This window comes from Bubalus bubalis, chromosome X, assembly GCF_019923935.1.
Source record: "Bubalus bubalis isolate 160015118507 breed Murrah chromosome X, NDDB_SH_1, whole genome shotgun sequence".
In the NCBI taxonomy this organism is placed as follows: Eukaryota; Metazoa; Chordata; class Mammalia; order Artiodactyla; family Bovidae; genus Bubalus; species Bubalus bubalis.
The window spans coordinates 46,404,028-46,429,026 of NC_059181.1; the positions used below are offsets into that span (position 1 = coordinate 46,404,028).

The 24,999-nt window shown below is 41.3% G+C and overlaps 1 protein-coding gene across 4 annotated transcripts in view; it reads right to left on the reverse strand.

The window, feature by feature from the left end:
* ARHGEF9 (Cdc42 guanine nucleotide exchange factor 9) overlaps positions 1-24,999 on the reverse strand; it is a 386,748-nt gene that overhangs the window by 302,515 nt on the left and 59,234 nt on the right. For 2 of the 4 annotated variants that reach the window (XM_025276866.2, XM_025276863.2), the window contains 2 exons: positions 10,447-10,591; positions 4,232-4,326 (listed from right to left, as the gene is read on the reverse strand). In XM_025276866.2, coding sequence (XP_025132651.1) covers positions 4,232-4,326; positions 10,447-10,495 — 144 coding nt within the window. In that variant the 5' untranslated portion in view covers positions 10,496-10,591. Of the gene's footprint in view, positions 1-4,231; positions 4,327-10,446; positions 10,604-24,999 lie in introns of all 4 variants that reach the window. The other 2 variants (XM_025276865.2, XM_006054273.3) reach the window with 1 other exon arrangement.

The window sequence follows — 24,999 nt, forward strand, 5'->3', positions numbered from 1 at the left end:
CAGTTCTTCCTCCTTCTAAATGGAATACTGACTTCCCTTGAGTTTTCAGCCCACTTGGTGCAGTCTGTAGATAGGATTTTCCAGCCTCCACAATTATATGAACCAATTCCTCATAATAAATCTCTTTATGTATGTGATTAAATACAAATATGTATTGGTTCTGTTCTTTGGAGAGCCTTAACTAATACAGACAGAAAAAGGGGAGACTGGTTTTAAGTTAGAAGAAACTGTGTCTTTCTTCACCACTGGAGTGGGAGTCTCTTGAGGAAAGGAACTGGGTTTGACTTTTCCCTATATCTTGAGGGCTCAGCACAGGACCTGGGACAAAGTAGGCACTCATGTAATCCCTATTAAGCTGATGAGAGTTAAATTAACTGATCAGTCAGTCCTATGCTTAGTCAGTGGAGCATGGCTAAGCACCTCAAGGAAGTTCTACTAGCTAGGCTGCCTAGAGTGGCCATGTAGCCACAGTGTAGGAAACAAGTTCATCAAAAATAGTTCAACACTTTCTGGATAGTTTAAATAGATCAAAACAATAGTAAAAATATATCTAGGACTTTCTCTGGTGTTGTTGTGGGCAGTGTGGGGTCAGTTCATTTTCGGATAGTTCCTTGATCCGGCTTATATTTCTCAAGATCTATAGGCCCCATCCTATGTAGTTGGTACTAACTACAGGGTTTTAATCTATTGCACCTTTCACTTTCAAGGAGGTTCCCTCTGTTTTAGCTTCTTCTGTTTGCTGGTCTCTTCAGAATTGGTTTGTATCAGGAGGGGAAAAAACCCTCTCAGGTCCTTATCCAAGCCAGGATAGAGATGGAAATCCCTACCTGTCTGACTCCAGAGCCCAATTTCTGAGGAAAGCTTTTCCTTCAAGAAATATTTTAGCTTCTGGTAGAGTGAGGTTCACCTGTCTCTAAAGTTCATAGTCAGCTACAGCAATGCTGGCAGCATAAAAATTTCATGACATACACATCAGTCCCAGCTCTGAGTTTCCTACAAACTGAAGCTCCCATAATATTGAGTATGTAGCCAAAGTGGGCTGAGAAGAATATAGCCTCTACTGATCTTGTGCTCTTGGTAAAATGCAAATGGCAACTTGCAGGATCCTCCAGGTCCTGAGATAATATATCTTTGCGTTCTGAGCAAGGAAATCTGTTCTCAACACTGAACTTTTGTCCAACTCCAGTCTTGAAAGCCCCAATACCCCAGGGTTTCAGAAGATAATTGTCACTCTGGCACTCCCTAAAAGTTGCCAACTTGATGTCATGGTTATTATCAAGCCCACTAGTATTCCTGCCTTTTAGGACTCTTTTTAAATTTTCCAGGATGTCCACCTCCCCATCCATCCATCTTGCAGTTTCCCATGCATGATGTGCTGATTGTTGTCTTCACAACAATCCCATACCTATCACCACCCACTCCAAACACACACACCATTTTCAGAACTTCTGATCATTTTTCAAAGAACACCTCCTCTGGGATTCAGGATCCAATCTGTTTCCTTGACTTTTTCAAACAGTGAAGCGCTTCTTTTACAAACTTGGGCTCGATCGTTTTTTTCTTGGGATGTATCCCACTGATCTGATTCCTCACTGGTTTATTGTTCTCTCCTAATTAGACCATGGATTCCTTGAGAGCATACTTTTCTTTTAAAATTCTGTATCCAAGCACCCAGCTCAGTTCCTGGCACATAGTCTGTCTTCTGAATGAAGAAATTAATGAATAAACAAATACAATGAGTGACTTAGAAAAAATCATTTCAGTTCCCTGCAAGATTCAGAATAGGGATCATTACTGTCCTCACAACTTTTTGAGGACAAATTAATTATCACAGGTTCAAAACTTCTGGCAAAATTATAGAGATAAAAAGTATATCAGTAACTGCCAGGGGAGTGGGAGGACAGCATGGAATAGAAAGGTACATGAGGGAAATTTTGGGGGTGATAAAATGTTCTATATCATGATTGTGTTGGTGGTTATGTGACTATACATATTTTTCAAACTGCCTCAAATTTCATACTTAAACTTGGTGAGTTTTAATTTGAGTAAATTATGTATTCATAAAGCTGAACCAAAATACTCTAGATTCTCTCTTATTAATAAGTTGATGAGGAGAAAGTAGTGTAGAAGAGTTGGGGAGGATGAGCTTTGAGTTTCAGGATCCAATGTGTTTCTCCTGACTCTAGGTTATAGGCAGTCTCTGGATCTGGTGAATTTTTTTTTACAGAGTAGAGATTCTGATCACAATAATATGTGTTAAAGTTTTTAAAATGCGGCCATATCCATCATCTCTTTGGAGCCTCATATCCTGAGAGGGCAAGGCATCGTATTATTGCCCCTATTTAACAGAGTCAGAGAATAAGTCTCAAGTTGATCTTAAACAACCTTAAGATTAGCTAACATTAGCAAAACCAGTATTGGACTTGGGTATCTTGATTATCAAGTCTGTGTTAATTATACTACATCTAACTGTATTATCTTTCTAGCCTTGGATTTTAAAGCTCCTTTCTTCCTGAGAATCCAGACCATTTGATGTAAGCCATTTTTATTACTATTATTACTCTCATAAAAAGACCAAGGATGAACCAGGACTACAAAAACAATTGCTTAAGTATTTCAAGTATTGTGAATGCCATAGAGTTCCCCAAGGCTTTCTTGGTGACTTCCATCATTCCCTTTAATCATTGAGTCTGGACACTTTATCCTGCTGGAACCACCTCCCTAGATTTCATTTCCTGAGGCCATACAAAGTCTGGCTTCCCCAAAGCAAGGGCCTTATCACACATGACTAGTTGTTGCCTTTGAGCATACAAAAACTATTGATTAGAAGTATGCTGATCATTTGTTCTCTGAGTAAAAAGAGGACCAGCATGGAGATCTGGCTGAAATGAAAACAGGTGTTCAGATTTGTCTGTTGATGCCCTTTGTATTAGGAGCAATGAATCAGTTTGAATCTGGACCAAGGAACTCAAGTGAGGGAAGGCTGGCAAGAAAGCAAGTGCGCAGAGGCAGCAAATAGAAGGCAAGCCAAGTGCCATAGAACTTTTCCTCTGGGCCACACTTTGCAAGCGCCAAACTAACAAAACAAAACAAAACTCTCAACTTTATGACACTTCTCTCTGACCAAGAGTTTTTGTCATGAAACAGGCTTGAAGTGCTGTGACTAGATGTCTATTTCTGAGCAAGAATATTCAAGTTGGAGGGTAATGATTAATGAAAGCTAAGTCACTAGGCCAGATATCTCTGGGGATTGCATTTTAGCTGTAATTTCTCACCAGGGTTTAACCACAGAGCTGTAGATACTTGTTCCCACAAAGACTGACTCATGCAGACATAGAGACATAATAGAAAACAGATATCTGCACATACCTCAACCAAAAAGATGCAAATTAACAGGCCCATAGATACAAATGCATACAAAAAAGTGTCAAATGTCAAAATACCCAAAGATAAACTCAGATAAAAATATATTGATATAGACAGATATAGATATATAGAAAGGGAGAGACAGAAAGGGGGGCACACACAAACAAAAACTTCAGTTAAAAAAACACATTGTAGTCATGCTCAAGGAAAACCATACATGCATAAGAGAAGTACTCTAATTCAGATATGTAGATGGACAAAGATGCATATATATTAATAGATATATATGAACAAGCATGCACATGCACAGAGATATAACAAGAAAAACCTACACTTACTACACTCACCTAAGTACTCAACAGACATGGATATGAAGACATGGAGGTAGAGAAGCCTCTGAACTCCTAAGCATCAGGTATTATATCTGCATTTATAAAACATCTTCTCCAAGGAAATGCATATAAACATGCCACCAGTTAGCACTGAAGATGATCATGAACCCAGAGGATATAATAAAAGTAAATCAAATTACATATGCCTTAAAAATCTCACAGTCCACCATCCAGTCTGCTACAGGAAAGGCAGCCAAATACATTGGCAGCAGCAGGGTGTGTGGAAGTCATAAAAAGTCTTCAGTTTATCTCATAGGAAAATTAACCTCAGGGAGAAAAGGTTAATGCTCCCAATTTTTTTTTTTTGGTAGTCATAAAATAAACCCATTTTAAAACCATTTTAAAAATTGTCTCCATTCCACATACTGGAAGCTCTAATATTTGCAATTTGTCTAATAAAAAGAAAGCTTAGAGAAAATAAATGGTCTTGGATGCCCAGTAAGTTCCAAAGGAACTAAGAAAACAGATCTTACCTCATTAATATGCTCAGTTCCTGGTCCCTGAGGTTTGAAGTATCCACCAATGTTCTTGCAGGTTTCTAGTGTCTTGGAGCCCTGGTCCAAGTTATCTGTGGTAAAAGAATACCCTTTAGATTGAATACCGACTGCAGCTTCTTTTAGAGAGGTTCTGGCTGCTGGTCAACCTAGTATACCACTCAGAACCACCAGAACTGAGGTGAATGAGGCATGGGAGGTAAGGTTATGCTCAAGTGATTCCAGTAATGGGGAGAAATATCAGAAAGAGAAAAATTTTTTTAAATACCATTTAGAAATCACATAAAGCTATGCAGAAGTAAACTTAACCAAGGAGTTGAAAGACCTACACTCTGAAAACTATAAAATATTAATGAATGAAATTGGAGATGAAAGAAGGGATGGAAAGATATCCAGTGCTCTGGAACTGGAAGAAGTAATACTGTTTAAATGGCCATACTCCCCAAAGCAATCTACAGATTTAAAGTAATCCCTACCAAAGTACTCATGACATTTTTCACAGAACTATAACAAATCATCCCAAAATGTATGTGAAGTGAAAGTTGCTCAGTCATGTCCTACTCTTTGTGACCCCATGGACTATACAGTCCATGGAATTCTCCATGCCAGAATATTGGAGTGGAAGCCTTTCCCTTCTCCTGGGGATCTTCCCAACCAAGGATTGAACCCAGGTCTCCCACATTGCAGGTGGATTCTTTACCTGCTGAGCCACAAGGGAAGCCCAAGAATACTGGAATGGGTAGCCTATCCCTTCTCCAGCAGATCTTCCCGACCCAGGAATTGAACTGGAATCTCCTGCATTGCAGGCAGATTCTTTACCAACTAAGCTATGAGGGAAGCCCTCCCAAAATGTATGTGGAACCACAAAAAATCCTGAAGCCATAAAAATAATAAAATATTGTCATTTGCAGCAATGTGGATGGACCTAGAGAATAATATGCTTAGTCTAATAAGTCAGAGAAAGAATGTACTATATGTTACTGCTGCTGCTGCTAAGTCGCTTCAGTCGTGTCCGACTCTGTGCGACCCCATAGATGGCAGCCCACCAGGCTCCCCCATCCCTGGGATTCTCCAGGTAAGAATACTGGAGTGGGTTGCCATTTCCTTCTCCAATGCATGAAAGTGAAAAGTGAAAGTGAAGTCACTCAGTCGTGTCCAACTAGTGTGACCTCATGGACTGCAGCCCACCAGGCTCCTCCTTCCATGGGATTTTCCAGGCAAGATTACTAGAGTGGGTTGCCATTGCCTTCTCCCTATATGCTACTACTTACAGGTAAAATCTAAAAAAGAAAAAAAGAAGTAAATCAACATGCAAAACAGAAACAGACTCACAGATATAGAAAATAAGGTTGTGATTGCCAAAGAAGAGAGTTAAGGGGAGAGGGATAAATTAGGAATATGAGATTAACAGACATACATGGTCTGACAGACATGATCTGAGGTTCAGTCTGTCCCTAACAAATTTTTCCTGTTTTTTTTTTTTTTTTTTTTTTTTTGCTGTGAGATTAAAGAGCAGTATAAAATCTTGTTCTTACCATAAATGTAGGTTTATGTTCCACATAAAGAAACTTAGTAGGAGAGTAGCAATGCCTGAAGAGCCTGGTGCTGTGCTCTTGATGTGGTGAGCAAGTCTGTGATGGATGGTGAATGTGTTTTCCTGAATTGTTATCACTCCGATGTTGTACTCTTTTTTCCTCCTTTACTTGGTTAAAACTGTAGAATAATTTTTTTTTGCCTACAGTTTCCCTAATAATTTTTGATGATATAACTCTTCATCCCCCTGTCTATCCAAGGACCTCATTCTTTACTAAAGCTTGTTATTTTGGTATATTTTAGTAGGGTTCAAAACAAGTATGTACCAGTATAGTTGTCATTTTAACTTTATATATATACCATCGACTTAGCTTACAATAGTTTTATGATTTTAACCACTTATATAGGCTATTTGGTTATCATTTATAAAAGAACAATGTGAAGCTAAAGTAATTGCTAAGCTCTGAATGGAAATAAAATCTTCAAGAAAAGTAATTGCCTCTGCTTTATTATGTGCTCAAAATAAATACTGGAAATACTCAGGCACTGAACTTTGGGTTAAGGGCACTGTTGTTTTAATCTAGTGTATTTGCTTAGAGGAGACAAAATGCAAAAATGGACTGCTAAATAGATGTTAAAATGTTGTGAAATAGTCTATATTGCTACTGTTTTGGAATTTGCCCAATTATTGGCTTCAAAAATGAAAATTTTAATAACTTAAACTCTTATATATAAAATAGATAAGCAACAAGGATATACTATGTAGTATACGTAGTTATACCTATTATCTAACCCATAACCTGTAATGGAATATAATCTGCAAAAATACTGAATTGCTATGACATGCCCATGAAACTAACATAATACTCTAAATCGACTACACTTCAATTAAAAAAAAAAGGAAAACCTGTAAGAGAACTCAGGTCTTCTAACACCTGGCTCAGTCATTAAGCATGGCTAAAGGATACCTTCACCACAGATATACTAAAATAATAGATAAAGATACATCAGTTTGTTGTTACCTTGCTGCAGCCAGTGTCTTGCTTAGCATTGCTTACAACTGCCCCAGAGCCATTTAACTGAGTGGCATTAGGTTCTTCTTGCTATACTGTCCAACACTCTAGATCAATATGAACCTAAAGTCATCCCTACTGGAAGGGATAGATCCTCAGTGGGAAATTATCTGATTGTCATTGCCAAAAGAGCTTCTGAGTCAGTCGAGCTTCAAGAGGTTTGAGCATAGCTCAGCAAATATGTGGGGTGATATGCATAAGGGTAATGCTTGCATAGGGTCTGCTCTGGAATTCTGGCCCTTTCAAGTAGGAAGCGTCCCCCCCACCACACACACACACACTTCATTTGGGCTTCCGTGGTGGTCCAGATGGTAAAGAATCTGCCTCCAATACAGGAGACCTGGGTTCAATCCCTGGGTCAGGAAGATCCCTTGGAGAAAGGAATGGCAACCCACTCCAGTGTTCTTGCCTGGAGAATTTCATGGATAGAGGAACCTAGCAGGCTACAGTTGATGGGGTTACAAAGAGTCTAACATGTCTAAGCGACTAACACTTCCACTTTTTCAATACTTCATTTAGAAAGTAAATCTCGACTTCCAATATTGCCATATACATATATACACACAATATTATCATAATATAATTGATTATATATATATATATATATATATATTTAAAAAAAGAGAAAACCTGTAAGAGAACTCAGGTCTTCTAACACTTGAGTGTTATATTATATGTGTTATAATATATATATATATATATATATATATATTCAACTATGTAAGGGCCCTGGATAGGTATAAGACATAACTCTTATTTCTTAACTTGTTTATTGTTATTACTATTACTATCATTCCCATCTAGTTGTATAGCACCTCAGAGCTTATAAAGCACTTTTATGTTTTCTATCTGCTTTGAGCTTGTGAAGTTCAAATTATTACCCTAACATTACAGATAAGAAAACTAAGTCTCAAAGTCGTAAAGTGATTTATTCCGCATCACATAGCTAATAAGTGACAGAGCCAAGAGTCAAATCCAGGTATGTCTGATTTCAAAATTTTTGCTCCTTCCAGCACAACAGGCTATTGGAGAGCAAACTCCACTGACTTTCTAGTTTTGTTCAATAAATATGTGTTGAGTGAATGAGAAAATGAATGAACAATCAGAGGAAGTAGCAAATTCAGGTTGGGCCCCATAGTAATGTCTGTTAGTGTGTATGTAGGGTAAGTCCTTGGGTATTTAGAACTGGTAGAGAGCAGTGGGAAGAAGAAAACTGCCATCACTGAGCACCCTGCAAGCCAGAAACTGTGGCAGGGACGTTCATAGATTCTGTTTCACTCATTCTTCACAATGATCCCATGAGTCAGATATTATCCAGCATCTCATTCCTCAGATGGTGAAACTGAAGTGCAAAGAGGTTATGCAACTTGCACAAGGCGGTGGAACAGAAATTTGAACCTGGGTCTGTTCAACTTCAAAGCTGATTCTTTCCACTATAATAGTCTGCCTTAGGAAACTCCTGATTAGAAGCCAAGAGGAAGGAACTGGTAGAGTGTTTATAGAGAACCATGTAAGGACAGAGACTGAGCACTAAAAAAAAACTGAAGTCCTTCAGGCCTTGAGCAATATGGAAGTAAAACAGGTATTAAACATAGTGGGAATGGGATCCTTGGATCTCATTGCTATCACAGTCAGGGTTGTAAGAGGAGCTGAAACAGGCTTCCCAAATGGGATCCTGATATCATCCTCCTTCCTAGGGATATTTTTAACCCAAGTGTCTGGGACCTTGAAAACATGGGAGCCACTTATATTCCTGAGGTGAAAGTGCCAAACTCAGGGGTACATTTTCCCACCCATAGCTTATAAATAAGCCCATAACAGTCCTCAGGGTAGCTATTAATCCTGAATTTGCCAGACTCTCCCTGAGGGATTGCTATTTGCTGTTAGCAGTCAGGAGCATGGTGGGGGTGGGGCACTCTGATGCAATCGGCAGTGGAGTGGAGCAGCTGCTAAAAAGCTTCTGAATTGCTAAGGGGTTGGGCTCATTTTCTAAGAGGGAGAGAGGAAGGAAACAGCTCTGACCATATCCCCTGCTTTATACCCCTGGCCTGATCTCCCAGAGGATTATGAGAGCATGCCTTATTCTCAGGCAGAGGACTTAGAAATTATGGTAGGCATCGGCTGCCACTTTGATGGCTTGATTTGTGTCCCACTTGCCGTCTTCTTTAAGGAGAAGGAGGTGACTTATTATTCCAGTACAGATGAGCTTGAAAGTAATCAAAGCTTGTAATTCCAATGTTTAAGACTTTGTTCTAGAACTGTAGTAAAATCACATTCTGACATGGTTGAAAGTTAGGAGGTTGAAGTCCTGTCTTAACTCTGTTATGAACTGACTTATGACCTTGAACAGGTCCCTTTCCCTATATCAGCCTATTTCCCCATTCATAAATCAAGAGGACTGAGCAACCTATAAGGACCCTCCTAATTTTGACAGTGAAGGATTATCTCCGTTCAGAATTCTTCACTCTTTCCTTTCACCACCTTGCTGGCTTCTGGGGATTTCTGAGGGAGATGATGCTACAAAAGACCCAAGCTTGCAATTTCTTTGGCTCCTAACTTAACAGAATTCTGGCAAGGAATCGCAGGGTTGGAAATAAGCTCCAAGTCAAAGCATCCCACATGTTATCCACACATGAAGTGAAGATAATAAAAAAGAAGTGGCCAGTTCAGAGCAGCTACAGATCCTTTGGGATTGAGGGAATCTTTGGCTCACAGAGAAGTAGGATCAAGGTTCCCAGAGCTTGTAACACTATAGAAAACTTGGGAAAGGAATGTTATGAAATCTTGTGTATCCTTAGTATTCATGCAAATTATGTTGCTGTAAAATGACTGGTGGTGGGGTCTGTTAGGAGACTGTTAGGGTGTGGTCTAAGGCCCATGGGTAAGAGAGCATGGATTCTCCCAGTTGTACCAAAAGATGGAGCTTTACTTGCAAGTGACAACAGTCTAGCAGGCAGGGTCAGTGGCCTGAGTTAGAAAGGGTATACCCTGAAGCTCTAGGAGGTAACTGGTTTTGCTTGGGGAAAATCTCTGTGTTTTGAATGAGGTAAATGAAGTTGCCTTGAGCCTTGAGGGGCTTTCCATGGTCAGTGGTCAGCAAAACACAGGATGACCTGGGACCCACAGAGAGTAAGTCTAAGCAAGATGCAAAAGAGACAGGGCTAGAATGATACCATGGGAGATGGAAACAATGGGACTGGTCCATTTGAGGCCAGGAGAAAGGTGTATATAGGAGTACTATGAAAATGGTGAAGAGGGGGAACTAGAGTTTATGAGACTTGGAAGGTACTGGGTACAGAGGGCCTTGGGGGGAAAAGAAGGCTTTAGCAAGATATTTGAGTGTATTGATATTAAAGGCCCCAAATAAGAAAAGAAGAGCATGGAGAGGGAAAAATCTATACCTTGTCATTGCTAATGTGAATTTTCAAGTGCCAATGAGGAAGAGTACTAGGGAACTGGGGGTGGGGGGGGGGGAAGGGTTGTCACGGAAGTAGGATAATGTCAACACAATCTGTCTGTGCATGAGGTCTGCCAAGCATATCCCACCTCAAAAAAAAAAAAAAAAAAAAAAGGGCATAAAAGGCATACCTGTGCAAAGCTTCCTGGATCTCCTCCAACCCACTTGATCCAGCTCCATGGGGATGCTCTGTGAGATGGACAGAGAATGGCATTTTTCCAGAAGGATTTTGAGTGGTGCATTCCTTGGTGATGGTTCAGCTGGGGGAAAGAAAGTCTGCAAAGAAAACTGTTCAGGATCAGTTACTCATGGGGTTGGGATGTGGGCCAACACTTTGCTTAAACAGAAGAACTTCCAATCTGAAATATCATCTGATCCAGCCTCCAAATTCAGTCAGGGTTACTATGTATTATCAATAAATGTGATCAAAGATCAAACTACAAAGAGCTTAAAAGACATCAAGGAGTGTAGAAAAGGAAAATTAACTTATTTAAAGAAAATAGCATCTATATGTTTACTCTTTCTTAAGCATTTTGTGTGTGTTTGGTTAGTATTAAGATGGAGGAAGTGAGGATTCTGCATCCGCTATAAACTTTAACCTTTACTCAATGTGAGGCCTGGAGCAAGTTAATTTATCTAAGTTTCAGTTTCTTCATCTACATAAAAGGGATTGTGATAACACCTAACTTGTAGAATTAAGATTCAAAAATGAGATAATGCATATAAAGCACAAAAATGAGAATGAGAGAGTGAGAGACGATGATTGAAAGAGAGACAAACTTTTTCTTGCCAGAAGCACATTTTAGCTAAGACCAAGTCCTCTTCTTTGATATCAACATAACCATCTGTTTTCAATCCCAATCCTTCTTTCTTTTCCAAAATCCTGACCTCCAAGTGGAAAAAGAGGGAAGTAACTAACGTCTGTGAAATAACTGTATAGCACAGTATTATGTATTAGATACCCTACTGAGTATATTTATGCATATTGTCTCATTCAGTCTTCATAACTACTCCATAAGGTAGCTAGTAGCCCATTTTACAATAAGGAAACCAAGGGTCAGAAAAAATAAAGAGTTGCCCACGGTCTCACAACTACTGAATTGTAGGTCTATCTAACTGCTGCTGCTGCTGCTGCTAAGTCGCTTCAGTTGTGTCCGACTCTGTGAAACCCATAGACGGCAGCCCACCAGGCTTCCCGTCCCTGGGATTTTCCAGGTAAGAACACTGGAGTGGGTTGCCATTTCCTTCTCCAATGCATCAAAGTGAAAAGTGAAAGTGAAGTCGCTCAGTCGTGTCCGACTCTAGCGACCCCATGGGCTGCAGCCTACCAGGCTCCTCCGTCCATGGGATTTTCTAGGTCTATCTAACTACAGACCAGAAAAGATAAATAGTTCCTTGAGCTGACATTCTTAAAGTTCCTCCTCAATATTCCTAAGTCACATGAACATAGTACAGGTTTCTTCCACCTGTACTATTCATCCCTAAGAGGACTGGATGTGGAGAGAAGTTAACAAATTGGATGGAACAAGTGTAAAAACCTAATAAAAACTTCAATTAAATAAAGTCCATATATGCATTAATATATAGTATTTGTCTTTCTCTTTCTGACTTACTTCACTTTGTATAATAGGCTCTAGGTTCATCCACCTCATTAGACATCCTGTATGGGAGGGGAGTTTAGGGGAGAATGGCTACATGTATATGTATGGCTGAGTCTCTTTGCTATTCACCAGAAATTATTGCAACATTGACTATACTCTAATACAAAATGAAAAGTTAAAAGAAAAAATTAAAATAAATAAATTCCAGAGATCAGAAGGGGGACGTCTTAGGACCTGTAATGATAGCAGAGCCCAACAAGAAGAAGAGTCCTCTCCTAGCAAGTGAAGTGAAACTGTTAGTCGCTCAGTCATATCTAACTCTTTGCAACCCTATGGACTATAGCCCACCAGGCTCCTCTATCCAGGAGATTCTCCAGGCAAGAATATTGGAGTGGGTTGCCATTCCCTTCTCTAGGGGATCTTCCCCACCCAGGGATCAAATCCCTGGGATCCCAGCCAGGGATCTCCTGCATTGCAGGCAGATTATTTACCATCAGAGTTACCGGGGAAGCCCTTCTTAGCAAGGACTAAGTCAATGAAAAGCCATGGGCTTTTTGTTTACTATAGCCCTCCCAATTTCCTTTTCATCTCTAAATGTGTTCTTGGGGATTCCCTGGTGGCACAGTGGTAAAGAATCTGCCGGCCAATTCAGGAGATGCAGGTTCAATCGCTGGTCTGGGAAGATCCCACATGCCATGGAGCAACTAAGCCTGTGAACTATTGAGCCTATGCTCTAGAGCCTAGGAACCACAACTACTGAGCCCATGTGCCACAACTACTGAAGCCCAGGCACCCTAGAGCCCATGTTCTGCAGCAGGAGAAGCCACCGCAATGAGAAACCCAGGTACTGCAACAGTATATTAATGCATATATATGGAATTTAGAAAGATGGTAACAATGACCCTATATGCAAGACAGCAAATGAGACACAGATGTAAAGAACAGACTTTTGGACTCTGTGGGAGAAGGCAAGTGTGGGATGATTTGAGAGAATAGCATTGAGACATGTATATTATAGTATGTGAAATAGATCACCAGTCCAGGTTTGATACATGAGACAGGGTCCCCAGGGCTGGCACACTGGGATGACCCAAGGGATGGGATGGGAAGGGAGGTGGGTGGGGGGCTCAAGATGGGGAACACATGTACACCCATGGCTGATTCATGTCAATGTATGGCAAAAACCACTACAATTTTGTAAAGTAATTAGCCTCCAATTAAATAATTTTTTAAAAAATAAATAAAAACAAACAAAAAAATAAGCTCTAGGTATAAATTATTATCTACACTGTCCCTGGAGACCTCAGTCCTCAGGAAAAGTAGAGAGAGCAAACCAATTTTTAAAAATAGCAATAAGAAAGAATCCAAAAGACCTCTTTGGGGTAGAGAAAGGCCTACCTTTAGTTCTCCTTAGCACTTGCATTGCACCTAGAGAACAAGTCAGTCTCAGCCTCTGTGAGACATTATATGGGAGACACTTTGTCTATGTAAATGACCTCCTTCTAGACCCAGAAACCCAAGCCCTTTGTTCCTATGCTATGACTAGTGGGCAATTTCAGTGAGAGATGTGCTTATGGGCAAATAATCAGGACTCAATGGAGCTCAAATAGTCACCTTTGTATGCTCTTGGGACTCAGGTGCTAATCAAAGTTCAGAAAGATGAATCTCCAGGGTCTCAATTTCAGCCTACATGGAAGGTCCCATACCCTACTTTTTTACTCCTACAGTCAAGGTACCAGGACATAACTCCTAGATTCACCACTCTTGAGTCAAGCTGTGGAAGGAAAAAGAGGATGCTCAGTACACCTGCGAACCCCTGGGAGACCTCTGATATCTATTCAAGACTACAGATTAGTGCTATTCAGATGAATATTCAGGAAACTGAATTTCTCAGGTTAAGCCTACTGCTCTGCTTATACTTTATTACAATTACCCTCTTGATTTGCTTTTCCCAGGGAAACTCTTTCCATATTTGCTATACTCAGATCCCATAAGCCTCACGCCCTACACACCATGATATGGCACCTCTTTCTTGTCTAAGCCTTATGCCCTACACACCATGATGTGGCACCTCTTTCTTGTCTGTCTGTCTGGCTTAGGCTATTCATAGATACATCCTTTAAGACTGGCCATCACCAAGGTCACCAAGTGCCTGAACAAGTCTAACTGTTGGGTGTGCCCTGATTTGGCCATAAAAAACAAAATTGTGCCAATGGTAACTTGCTTGAGTGCTCTCTATTGGCCATTACTGTACCCTTTGCCAACCTAACACAAGTCAATGGAAATTGGTTAAGTTCCACTCTCAATTCTGTAAAACCTAAATGAGTTAACTCAGAAGGAAAAAATATCTTAAAGGTCAGGGAAGTTGAAATAATGTCTGGCATCATGCCCAAATGCTTTGTGAGTTATCCTTGGTGAGATGGAAAACCACGCATAAAGATTCCTAGTGATCTCTTCATTGGGGCACTTAACTCATCCTCCCATTGTAACTGGACTATGGAGCTACTGAACTCCTCTCAACTCTGGGTTGCTAGACTCAAATATGCTAAAGCTAAAAGCTTCCCAGGACACACTTCAGAAGGAATTACCTGATGTGAAATTCTAGCCACCAATCCTTGGGGCTGGAAATGGAACCTTCTTCCCCCAAATTGGAAAACAAGTGGCACAGTGTATGGCTATTAGACCTACAATACCAATAACTTCCCTAACAATAATAATGGAGCCTGGTTTGCAGATGCCCACATACAATTATATACATCTATCTGAGTTGAGATTGGGGGAGGATCTGGGGAATGTATGGGGAACAAATCTCTGAAACCCTGACCAAGATTGTGGAAATGCATGAGAAATAAGGCCATGCTACACTAGCCAGTCCATGCACACCCTCATAATATTATTTCACTCACCTTCTGAAACACCATTTGTCAACTAATGCGAACACATCCCTCATGCCAAACATCACCCTCAATAGTGACACAGTATATAAAATGGGGGTATCACCACCAAGCACAGGCCTCCATCCAATGTACAGGGAACAGATTCACCTAACTAGGGCTAAATCTAACAACCTAGGTCAGCCCCCATTAGGTGGGAATTTCCCTTGTAGGAATGGGATATCATTTCTTATGTCAAAGGTCTCTATACTTTATTCTCCTGACCAAATGGTATAGGATCTGCACAATAGTCCTGATGGTTCCAAGAGTCTGGTTTCTCACCATTGGAAAACTAAGGACAACCTCAGGGGCTATCTTCAACTTGAGTTCATTCCTGGAACAGGCAATAGAAGAAGTCACATATCAACACTAATGCGACCTCCTCTCTTACCAAATACCATCCAGTTGGGGAGGCACATACGTTAGTGATAATCCCACCTTGGAAAGACTGGAGATAGGATAATCTATAGCTACAGGGCTCTTTGGTTTGTGGGGATCACCCTCCTCACAAGGGCAGTGCTTAATATTTCAATAATGATGCAACAGGGATGGGAAGCCACAGCATCAGCTCTAGAGGTTCAACAAGTCTATTGACAGCTTGGAAGGGGTGGTACTCCAAAATAGGCAGGCTATAGATCTTTTGAATACAGAACAAGGAGAAACCTGTGCCATTCTGAATGAGACCTGCTGTTTTGGAGTTAGCGCCTCAATCAAAATTTAAGAAAGCTTTTCAGTTCTCAAAAAGTTCAAAAAAAAAAAAGAAAAGAAAAAAAGATCATATAAATCATCTAAGATCTTAATGACTGAGCAGGGGCACCTCCAGATTGGCTCCAGTCCCTCTTTGGGATCTTTTCTTGGAGAGGAGGTATTTGGAGTTGGCTACTGCCCCTGCTGATCCCTGTTGTCATCATACTAATTCTGCTTATGGTTGCTCCATGCATTATTAGTTGTTTAACCCATTTTGTTTCTGCCCAGGTAACCGAATTACAAAATGCCATAATGCTTCAGAGGGGATACACAGAACTACAGATAAATACTGATGGTATCTACCACTTGCCCTTAGATAGACACTGTTACCCAGATCCTGAGGACCCCAAGGCCTAAGAATAGCAAAAGGGAGAGGCTCAACATCCCTTGCCACCCCAGCTCAGCAGGAAGTAGTCAGAGAGATCTTGGTGTCCCTAGTCTCAAAGAACTGGGCCTCCCATCTCTTGAGGGGGGCATGTTAGGCAGTTAGATTAGGAAGAAAGGGGTCCAAAATTGCAGGCAGACAAAGTGATGACTAGGATATCACACACACACAGAGGGTGAACAAAATAAAAAACAAAAAAGGAGAACTGTGAAACTGATTGAAGACTTCTGCTGGGAAAATATGCCTGGCACATCTGCTTCCCTGTTTGGTCTCAGACTCATGCCTCATTTTCATAAGGCACAAGCAATTAAGCCCCAGGTACCACTCAGGTTCTGACAGAATGTGGTCCACTGGAGAAGGAAATGGAAAACCACTTTAAGATTCTTGCCTTGAGAACCCCATAAACAGGATGAAAAGGCAAAATGATAGGATATTGAAAGAGGAACACCCTAGGTCAGTAGGTGCCCAATATGCTACTGGAGATCAGTGGAGAAATAACTCCAGAAAGAAGGAAGGGATGGAGCCAAGCAAAAACAATACCCACCTGTGGATGTGACTGGTGATAGAAGCAAGGTCCAATGCTGTAAAGAGCAATATTGCACAGGAACCTGGAATGTCAGGTCCATGAATCAAGCCAAATTGGAAGTGGTCAAACAATAGGTCGCAAGAGTGAATGTTGACATTCTAGGAATCAGCAAATTCAAATGGACTGGAATGGGTGAATTTAACTCAGATGACCATTATATCTACTAAAGCGGACAGGAATCCCTCAGAAGAAATGGAGTGGCCATTATGGTCAACAAAAGAATCTGAAATGCAGTACTTGGATGCAATCTCAAAAATGACAGAATGATCTCTGTTCGTTTCCAAGGCAAACCATTCAATATCACAGTAATCCAAGTCTATGCCCCAACCAGTAATGCTGAAGAAGCTGAAGTTTAATGGTTCTATGAAGACCTCCAAGACGTTTTAGAACTAACACCCAAAAAAGATGTCCTTTTCATTATAGGGGACTGGAATGCGAAAGTAGGAACTCAAGAAACACCTGGAGTAACAGGCAAATTTGGCCTTGGAATACGGAATGAAGCAGGGCAAAGACTAAGAGAGTTTTGCCAAGAAAATGCACTAGTCATAGCAAACACCCTCTTCCAACAACACAAGAGAAGACTCTACACATGGACATCACCAGATGGTCACACGGAAATCAGATTGATTATATTCTTTGCAGCCAAAGATGGAGAAGCTCTATACAGTCAACAAAAACAAGACCAGGAGCTGACTGTGGCTCAGATCATGAACTCCTTATTGCCAAATTCAGACTTAAATTGAAAAAAGTAGGGAAAACCACGAGACCATTCAGGTATGACCTAAATCAAATCCCTTATGATTATACAGTGGAAGTGAGAAATAGATTTAAGGGCCTAGATCTGATAGATAGAGTGCCTGATGAACTATGCACAGAGGTTTGTGACATTGTACAGGAGACAGGGATCAAGACCATCCCCATGGAAAAGAAATGCAAAAAAGCAAAATGGCTGTCTGGGGAGGCCTTACAAATAGCTGTGCAAAGAAGAGAAGTGAAAAGCAGAGGAGAAAAGGAAAGATATAAGCATCTGAATGCAAAGTTCCAAAGAATAGCAAGAAGAGATAAGAAAGCCTTCCTCAGTGATCAATGCAAAGAAATAGAGGAAAACAACAGAATGGGAAAGACTAGAGATCTCTTCAAGAAAATTAGAGATACCAAGGGAACATTTCATGCAAAGATGGGCTTGATAAAGGACGGAAATGGTATGGACCTAACAGAAGCAGAAGATATTAAGAAGAGTCAGAAAGAATACACAGAAGAACTGTACAAAAAAAGATCTTCACGACCCAGATAATCACGATGGTGTGATCACTCACCTAGAGCCAGACATCCTGGAATGTGAAGTCAAGTGGGCCTTAGAAAGCATCACTACGAACAAAGCTAGTGGCGGTGATGGAATTCCAGTTGAGCTATTCGAAATCCTGAAAGATGATGCTGTGAAAGTGCTGCACTCAATATGCCAGCAAATTTGGAAAACTCAGCAGTGGCCACAGGACTGGAAAAGGTCAGTTTTCATTCCAATCCCAAAGAAAGGCAACGCCAAAGAATGCTAAAACTACCACACAATTGCACTCATCTCACATGCTAGTAAAGTAATGCTCAAAATTCTCCAAGCCAGGCTTCAGCAATATGTGAACCGTGAACTTTCTGATGTTCAAGCTGGTTTTGGAAAAGGCAGAGGAACCAGAGATCAAATGGCCAACATCCGCTGGATCATGGAAAAAGCAAGCGAGTTCCAGAAAAACATCTATTTCTGCTTTATTGACTATGCCAAAGCCTTTGACTGTGTGGATCACAATCAACTGTGGAAAATTCTGAAAGAGATGGGAGTATCAGACCACCTGACCTGCCTCTTGAGAAATTTGTATGTAGGCCAGGAAGCAACAGTTAGAACTGGACATGGAAAAACAGACTGGTTCCAAATAGGAAAAGGAGTAAGTCAAGGCTGTATATTGTCACCCTGCTTGTTTAACTTCTATGCAGAGTACATTATGAGAAACGCCGGACTGGAAGAAGCACAAGCTGGAATCAAGATTGCTGGGAGAAATATCAATAACCTCAGATATAGATGACACCACCCTTATGGCAGAAAGTGAAGAGGAACTCAAAAGCCTCTTGATGAAAGTGAAAGAGGAAAGTGAAAAAGTTGGCTTAAAGCTCATCATTCAGAAAACGAAGATCATGGCATCCGGTCCCATCACTTCTTGGGAAATAGATGGGGAAACAGTGGAAACAGTGTCAGACTCCAAAATCACTGCAGATGGTAATTGCAGCCATGAAATTAAAGGACACTTACTCCTTGGAAGGAAAGTTATGACCAACCTAGATAGCATATTCAAAAGCAGAGACATTACTTTGCCAACAAAGGTCTGTCTAGTCAAGGCTATGGTTTTTCCACTGGTCATTTATGGATGTGAGAGTTGGACTATGAAGAAGGCTGAGCGCCGAAGAATTGGTGCTTTTGAACTGTGGTGTTGGAGAAAACTCTTGAGAGTCCCTTGGACTGCAAGGAGATCCAACCAGTCCATTCTGGAGATCAGCCCTGGGATTTCTTTGGAAGAAATGACGCTAAAGCTTAAACTCCAGTACATTGGCCATCTCATGCAAAGAGTTGACTCACTGGAAAAGACTCTGATGCTGGGAGGGATTGGGGGCAGGAGGAGAAGGGGACAACAGAGGATGAGATGGCTGGATGGCATCACTGACTCGATGGACATGTATCTGAGTGAACTCCGGGAGTTGGTGATGGACAGGGAGGCCTGGCATGCTGCGATTCACGGGGTCGCAAAGAGTCGGACATGACTGAGCGACTGAACTGAACTGAACCACCCAGGGGAGGGAACAAAGGATATAAAAATGAAAGCCCCAGGGGAGGGAACGAGGGATATAAAAATGAAAGCCAGGATTGAACAGGACCACTCCTGCAGGGTTTGGTCTGCTCTCATGTCTTGAGAGTGCACTGCTTGTTCAATAAACCTTGCCTCCCAAAGCTATCCTGGTCTGTAATTTCAATTCTTTGCTATGACAAAATAAGAACCAAGGGAGAGAAAATTGACGTAGCACTTTCCTTCCCCACAACCCAGTGTCAGTAGATTGGCTTTGCTGCCCATCAGGTAAGTGGGCCAAGTTTGGTTAGGAAAAAATAGCAAAACTAAAAAAGAAGAGGAAAGACTCATATTCTTTCCTGGCAAGGACTCAGCCAATGAAAAGCCATGGACTCTTTGTTTACCATAGCCTTCCCAAATTTCTTTTCTCCTGTATAAAAGTGTTCTCCTTCCTTTTCTGTGCAAGTACATGTACATGTCCTGCCAAAGTTGCACACCATGAATTATATTTCTTTGTGGCATTCCAAGAAACCCATCTATGCTGGAGAAATATCTGGCAGTCTATTTGTTTTAGGTCAACACAGGTAAGGTTCTATGCCAAATTGGTAACCCAGTTTCCAAGGGCTGAGACAAGTTATCAAAGTCAGTTCATTCTTAGGCACAACAAAAGCCACTGGGTAGTTCTGAAAATAAAGCAGTAGAAGGTACAAGTTAATGTACTAAATCTGTATGAATCCTTAGACATGGTCTCAAGCTTGCTTTTTATAATTCTCCTTAATCCTAACTGCCTCCTAGATCCATAAATTGTTAGAGCTGGAAAGCCTCTTATGGTCATACAATCAAACTCTCTCATTAAACAGATGGAAAAGAAAAAAAAAAAAAAAACTGAGCCCCAGAAATGGAAGGGACTAGATCACTTAATTCTTTTGATTTTGGATAAAGGGAGGGGGAGATACCTTCAGAGCATGAAGTCAAATTCTACAGTAAGATTTTGGAGATACTTGCCCCTAAATCCTCTTTATATGATCTGAACATCTTCACTTCTCTGGTCACAATTACTGACAGTCCACTAATTTCAATATCATTTTGCAGCAGGGGTTCACCATTCTCTCTGAGGATGAAAACAGACCTCCATATTAATTAGCCTAATTAGATCGCTTTCCAGGCTGTACCTGGGGCCAGAACTCTAGCTGGAGGAGCATACATTTTATAGGGCTGCCATGACAAATCAACACAAACTGAGTGTCTTAAACAATCAGAAATTCTTCTCACAGCTCTGGTGGCTGGAAGTTTGAAATGAAGGCATCAGCAGCGACATGCTCTCTATGAAGACTCCAGGGATTACTATTTCCTTGTCTCCTAGCTCATGCTTCAGTTCAGTCGCTCAGTCATGTCCAACTCTTTGCGACCCCGTGAATCGCAGCACGCCATGCCTCCCTGTCCATCACCAACTCCCGGAGTTCACCCAGACTCACATCCATAGAGTCAGTGATGCCATCCAGCCATCTCACCCTCTGTTGTCCCCTTCTCCTCTTGCCCCCAATCCCTCCCAGCATCAGAGTCTTTTCCAACGAGTCAACTCTTTACATCAGGTGGCCAAAGTACTGGAGTTTCAGCTTTAGCATCATTCCTTCCAGAGAAATTCCAGGGCTGAGCTCCTTCAGAATGGACTGGTTGGATCTCCTTGCAGTCCAAGGGACTCTCAAGAGTCTTCTCCAACACCACAGTTCAAAAGCATCAATTCTTTGGCACTCAGCTTTCTTCACAGTCCAATTCTCACATCCATACATGACCACAGGAAAAACCATAGCCTCGACTAAACGAACGTCTGTTGGCAAAGTAATGTCTCTGCTTTTGAATACGCCATCTAGGTTGGTCATAACTTTGCTTCCAAGGAGTAAGCATCTTTTAGTTTCATGGCTACAATTACCATCTGCAGTGATTTTGGAGCCCAGAAAAATAAAGTCAGTCACTGTTTCCACTGTTTCCCCATCTATTTCCCATGAAGTGATGGGACCGGATGCCATGATCTTCGTTTTCTGAATGTTGAGCTTTAAGCCAACTTTTTCACTCTCCTCTTTCACTTTCATCAAGAGGCTTTTTTGTTCCTCTTCACTTTCTGCTATAAGGGTGGTGTCATCTGCATATCTGAGGTTATTGATATTTCTCCCAGCAATCTTGATTCCAGCTTTTGTTTCTTCCAGTCCAGCATTTCTCATGATGTACTCTGCATGCTGCTGCTGCTGCTAAGTTGCTTCAGTTGTGTCTGACTCTGTGCAACACCATAGATGGCAGTCCACCAGGCTCCTCTGTCCATGGGATTCTCCAGGCAAGAACACTGGAGTGGGTTGCCATTTGCTCCTCCAATGCATGAAAGTGAAAAGTCAAAGTGAAGTCACTCAGTCGTGTCCGACTCTTAGCGACCGCATGGACTGCAGCCTACCAGGCTCCTCTGTCCATGGGATTTTCCAGGCAAGAGGAATGGAGTGGGGTGCCATTGCCTTCTCCAGTACTCTGCATGGAAGTACTCTGCATAGAAGTTAAATAAGCAGGATGACAATATACAGCCTTGACGTACTCCTTTTCCTATTTGGAACCAGTCTGTTGTTTCATGTCCAGTTCTAACTGTTGCTTCCTGACCTGCATACAGATTTCTCAAGAGGCAGGTCAGGTGGTCTGGTATTCCCATCTCTTTCAGAATTTTCCAGTTTATTGTGATCCACACAGTCAAAGGCTTTGGCATAGTCAATGAAGCAGAAATAGATGTTTTTCTGGAACTCTCTTGCTTTTTCCATGATCCAGCGGATGTTGGCAATTTGATCTCTGGTTCCTCTGTCTTTCCTAAAACCAGCTTGAATATCAGGAAGTTCACGGTTCGTGTATTGCTGAAGTCTGGCTTGGAGAATTTTGAGCATTACTTTATTAGCATGTGAGATGAGTGCAATTGTGTGGTAGTTTGAGCATTCTTTGGCGTTGCCTTTCTTTGGGATTGGAATGAAAACTGACCTTTTCCAGTCCTGTGGCCACTGCTGAGTTTTCCAAATTTGCTGGCATATTGAGTGAAGCACTTTCACAGCATCATCTTTCAGGATTTAGAATAGCTCAAATGGAATTCCATCACCGCCACTAGCTTTGTTCGTAGTGATGCTTTCTAAGGCCCACTTGACTTCGCATTCCAGGATGTCTGGCTCTAGGTGAGTGACCACACCATCATGATTATCTGGGTCGTGAAGATCTTTTTTATACAGTTCTATGTATTCTTTTCACCTGTTCTTAATATCTTCTGCTTCTGTTAGGTCCATACCATTTCCGTCCTTTATCAAGCCCATCTTTGCATGAAACATTCCCTTGGTATCTCTAATTTTCTTGAAGAGATCTCTAGTCTTTCCAATTCTGTTGTTTTCCTGTTTCTTTGAATTGATCACTGAGGAAGGCTTTCTTATCTCTTCTTGCTATTCTTTGGAACTCTGCATTCAGATGCTTATATCTTTCCTTTTCTCCTCTGCTTTTCACTTCTCTTCTTTGCACAGCTATTTGTAAGGCCTCCCCAGACAGCCATTTTGCTTTTTTGCATTTCTTTTCCATGGGGATGGTCTTGATCCCTGTCTCCTGTACAATGTCACAAACCTCTGTGCATAGTTCATCAGGCACTCTATCTATCAGATCTAGGCCCTTAAATCTATTTCTCACTTCCACTGTATAATCATAAGGGATTTGATTTAGGTCATACCTGAATGGTCTCGTGGTTTTCCCTACTTTTTTCAATTTAAGTTTGAATTTGGCAATAAGGAGTTCATGATCTGAGCCACAGTCAGCTCCTGGTCTTGTTTTTGTTGACTGTATAGAGCTTCTCCATCTTTGGCTGCAAAGAATATAATCAATCTGATTTCCGTGTGACCATCTGGTGATGTCCATGTGTAGAGTCTTCTCTTGTGTTGTTGGAAGAGGGTGTTTGCTATGACTAGTGCATTTTCTTGGCAAAACTCTCTTAGTCTTTGCCCTGCTTCATTCTGTATTCCAAGGCCAAATTTGCCTGTTACTCCAGGTGTTTCTTGAGTTCCTACTTTCGCATTCCAGTCCCCTATAATGAAAAGGACATATTTTTTGGGTGTTCTAAAATGTCTTGGAGGTCTTCATAGAACCGTTAAACTTCAGCTTCTTCAGCGTTACTGGTTGGGGCATAGACTTGGATTACTGTGATATTGAATTGTTTGCCTTGGAAATGAGTAGAGATCATTCTGTCATTTTTGAGATTGCATCCAAGTACTGCATTTCGAACTGTTTTGTTGACCATGATGGCTACTCCATTTCTTCTGAGGGATTCCTGTCTGCTTTAGTAGATATAATGGTCATCTGAGTTAAATTCACCCATTCCAGTCCATTTTAGTTCGCTGATTCCTAGAATGTTGATGTTCACTCTTGCCATCTCCTGTTTGACCACTTCCAATTTGCCTTGATTGATGGACCTAACATTCCAGGTTCTAATGCAATATTGCTCTTTACAGCATTGGACCTTGCTTCTATTGGACCTAGCTCATGGTAGCTCTCAGCAATCCTTGGAATTCCTTGGCTTGCAGGTACATTACTCCAGCCTCTGTATCTATCATTCTACGGTCTTCTTTGTGTCTTTGTGTTATTTTACAAATTTCTCAATTCTCATAAACACATAAGTCATTTGATTAGGGCCCACTCTAATCCAGTATGATGCCATTTTAACTTGACTACATCTACAAACACCCCATTCTTAAATAAGGTCACATTCACAGGTACTAAGGGTGAGGACTTGAAGTATTTGTGAAACACTATTCTATGCAATTCAGGAGGACACAGCCTTTTGGAAAGTGAGCTTAGAGGGATACCAGAACTAAGCAGCTTTAAGCTTAGAGGACAGGGGTAGGGGCCTCCAAATCAGTCAGAGGCTAAGAAAAACAAGGTGAAAGGCAGCCAATTGTACTTTTACTAAGGCACATTCTGAATTAAGGTTACACTATCCATAGACTATAATGTCTTAAAGGAAAATATACTGCTGCCACTGGTGCTGGTGCTGCTGCTGCTACTAAGTCGCATCAGGCATGTCCGACTCTGTGCAGCCCCATAGACGGCAACCCACCAGGCTCCTCCATCCATGGGATTTCCCAGGCGAGAGTACTGCAGTGGGGCGCCATTGTCTTCTCTGGAAAATAAACTGCTGCTGCTGCTGCTGCTAAGTCGCTTCAGTCGTGTCCGACTCTGTGTGACCCCATAGATGGCAACCCACCAGGTTCCCCTGTCCCTGGGATTCTTCAGGCAAGAACACTGGAGTGGGTTGCCAAATTGGGGCTGCAACAGCATCAACTTTGCAATTTGGTGCATTCAGAAACACCTTAATGTGGTACTCATTTCGGACTTTCTTCTTCCTTTTCAAGTGTCCTGGAAGGACTAGATAGCAGAACCCACAAGCGGGGGTGGGGGGGGCGGGGGGCAGTCTTACTCACTCAGGGAGTGCCCTGCCCACTATATATATATATATATATATATATATATATATATATATATATATATATATATCAGTCAGTTCAGTCGCTCAGTCGTGTCCAACTCTTTGTGACCCCATGGACTGCAGCACAC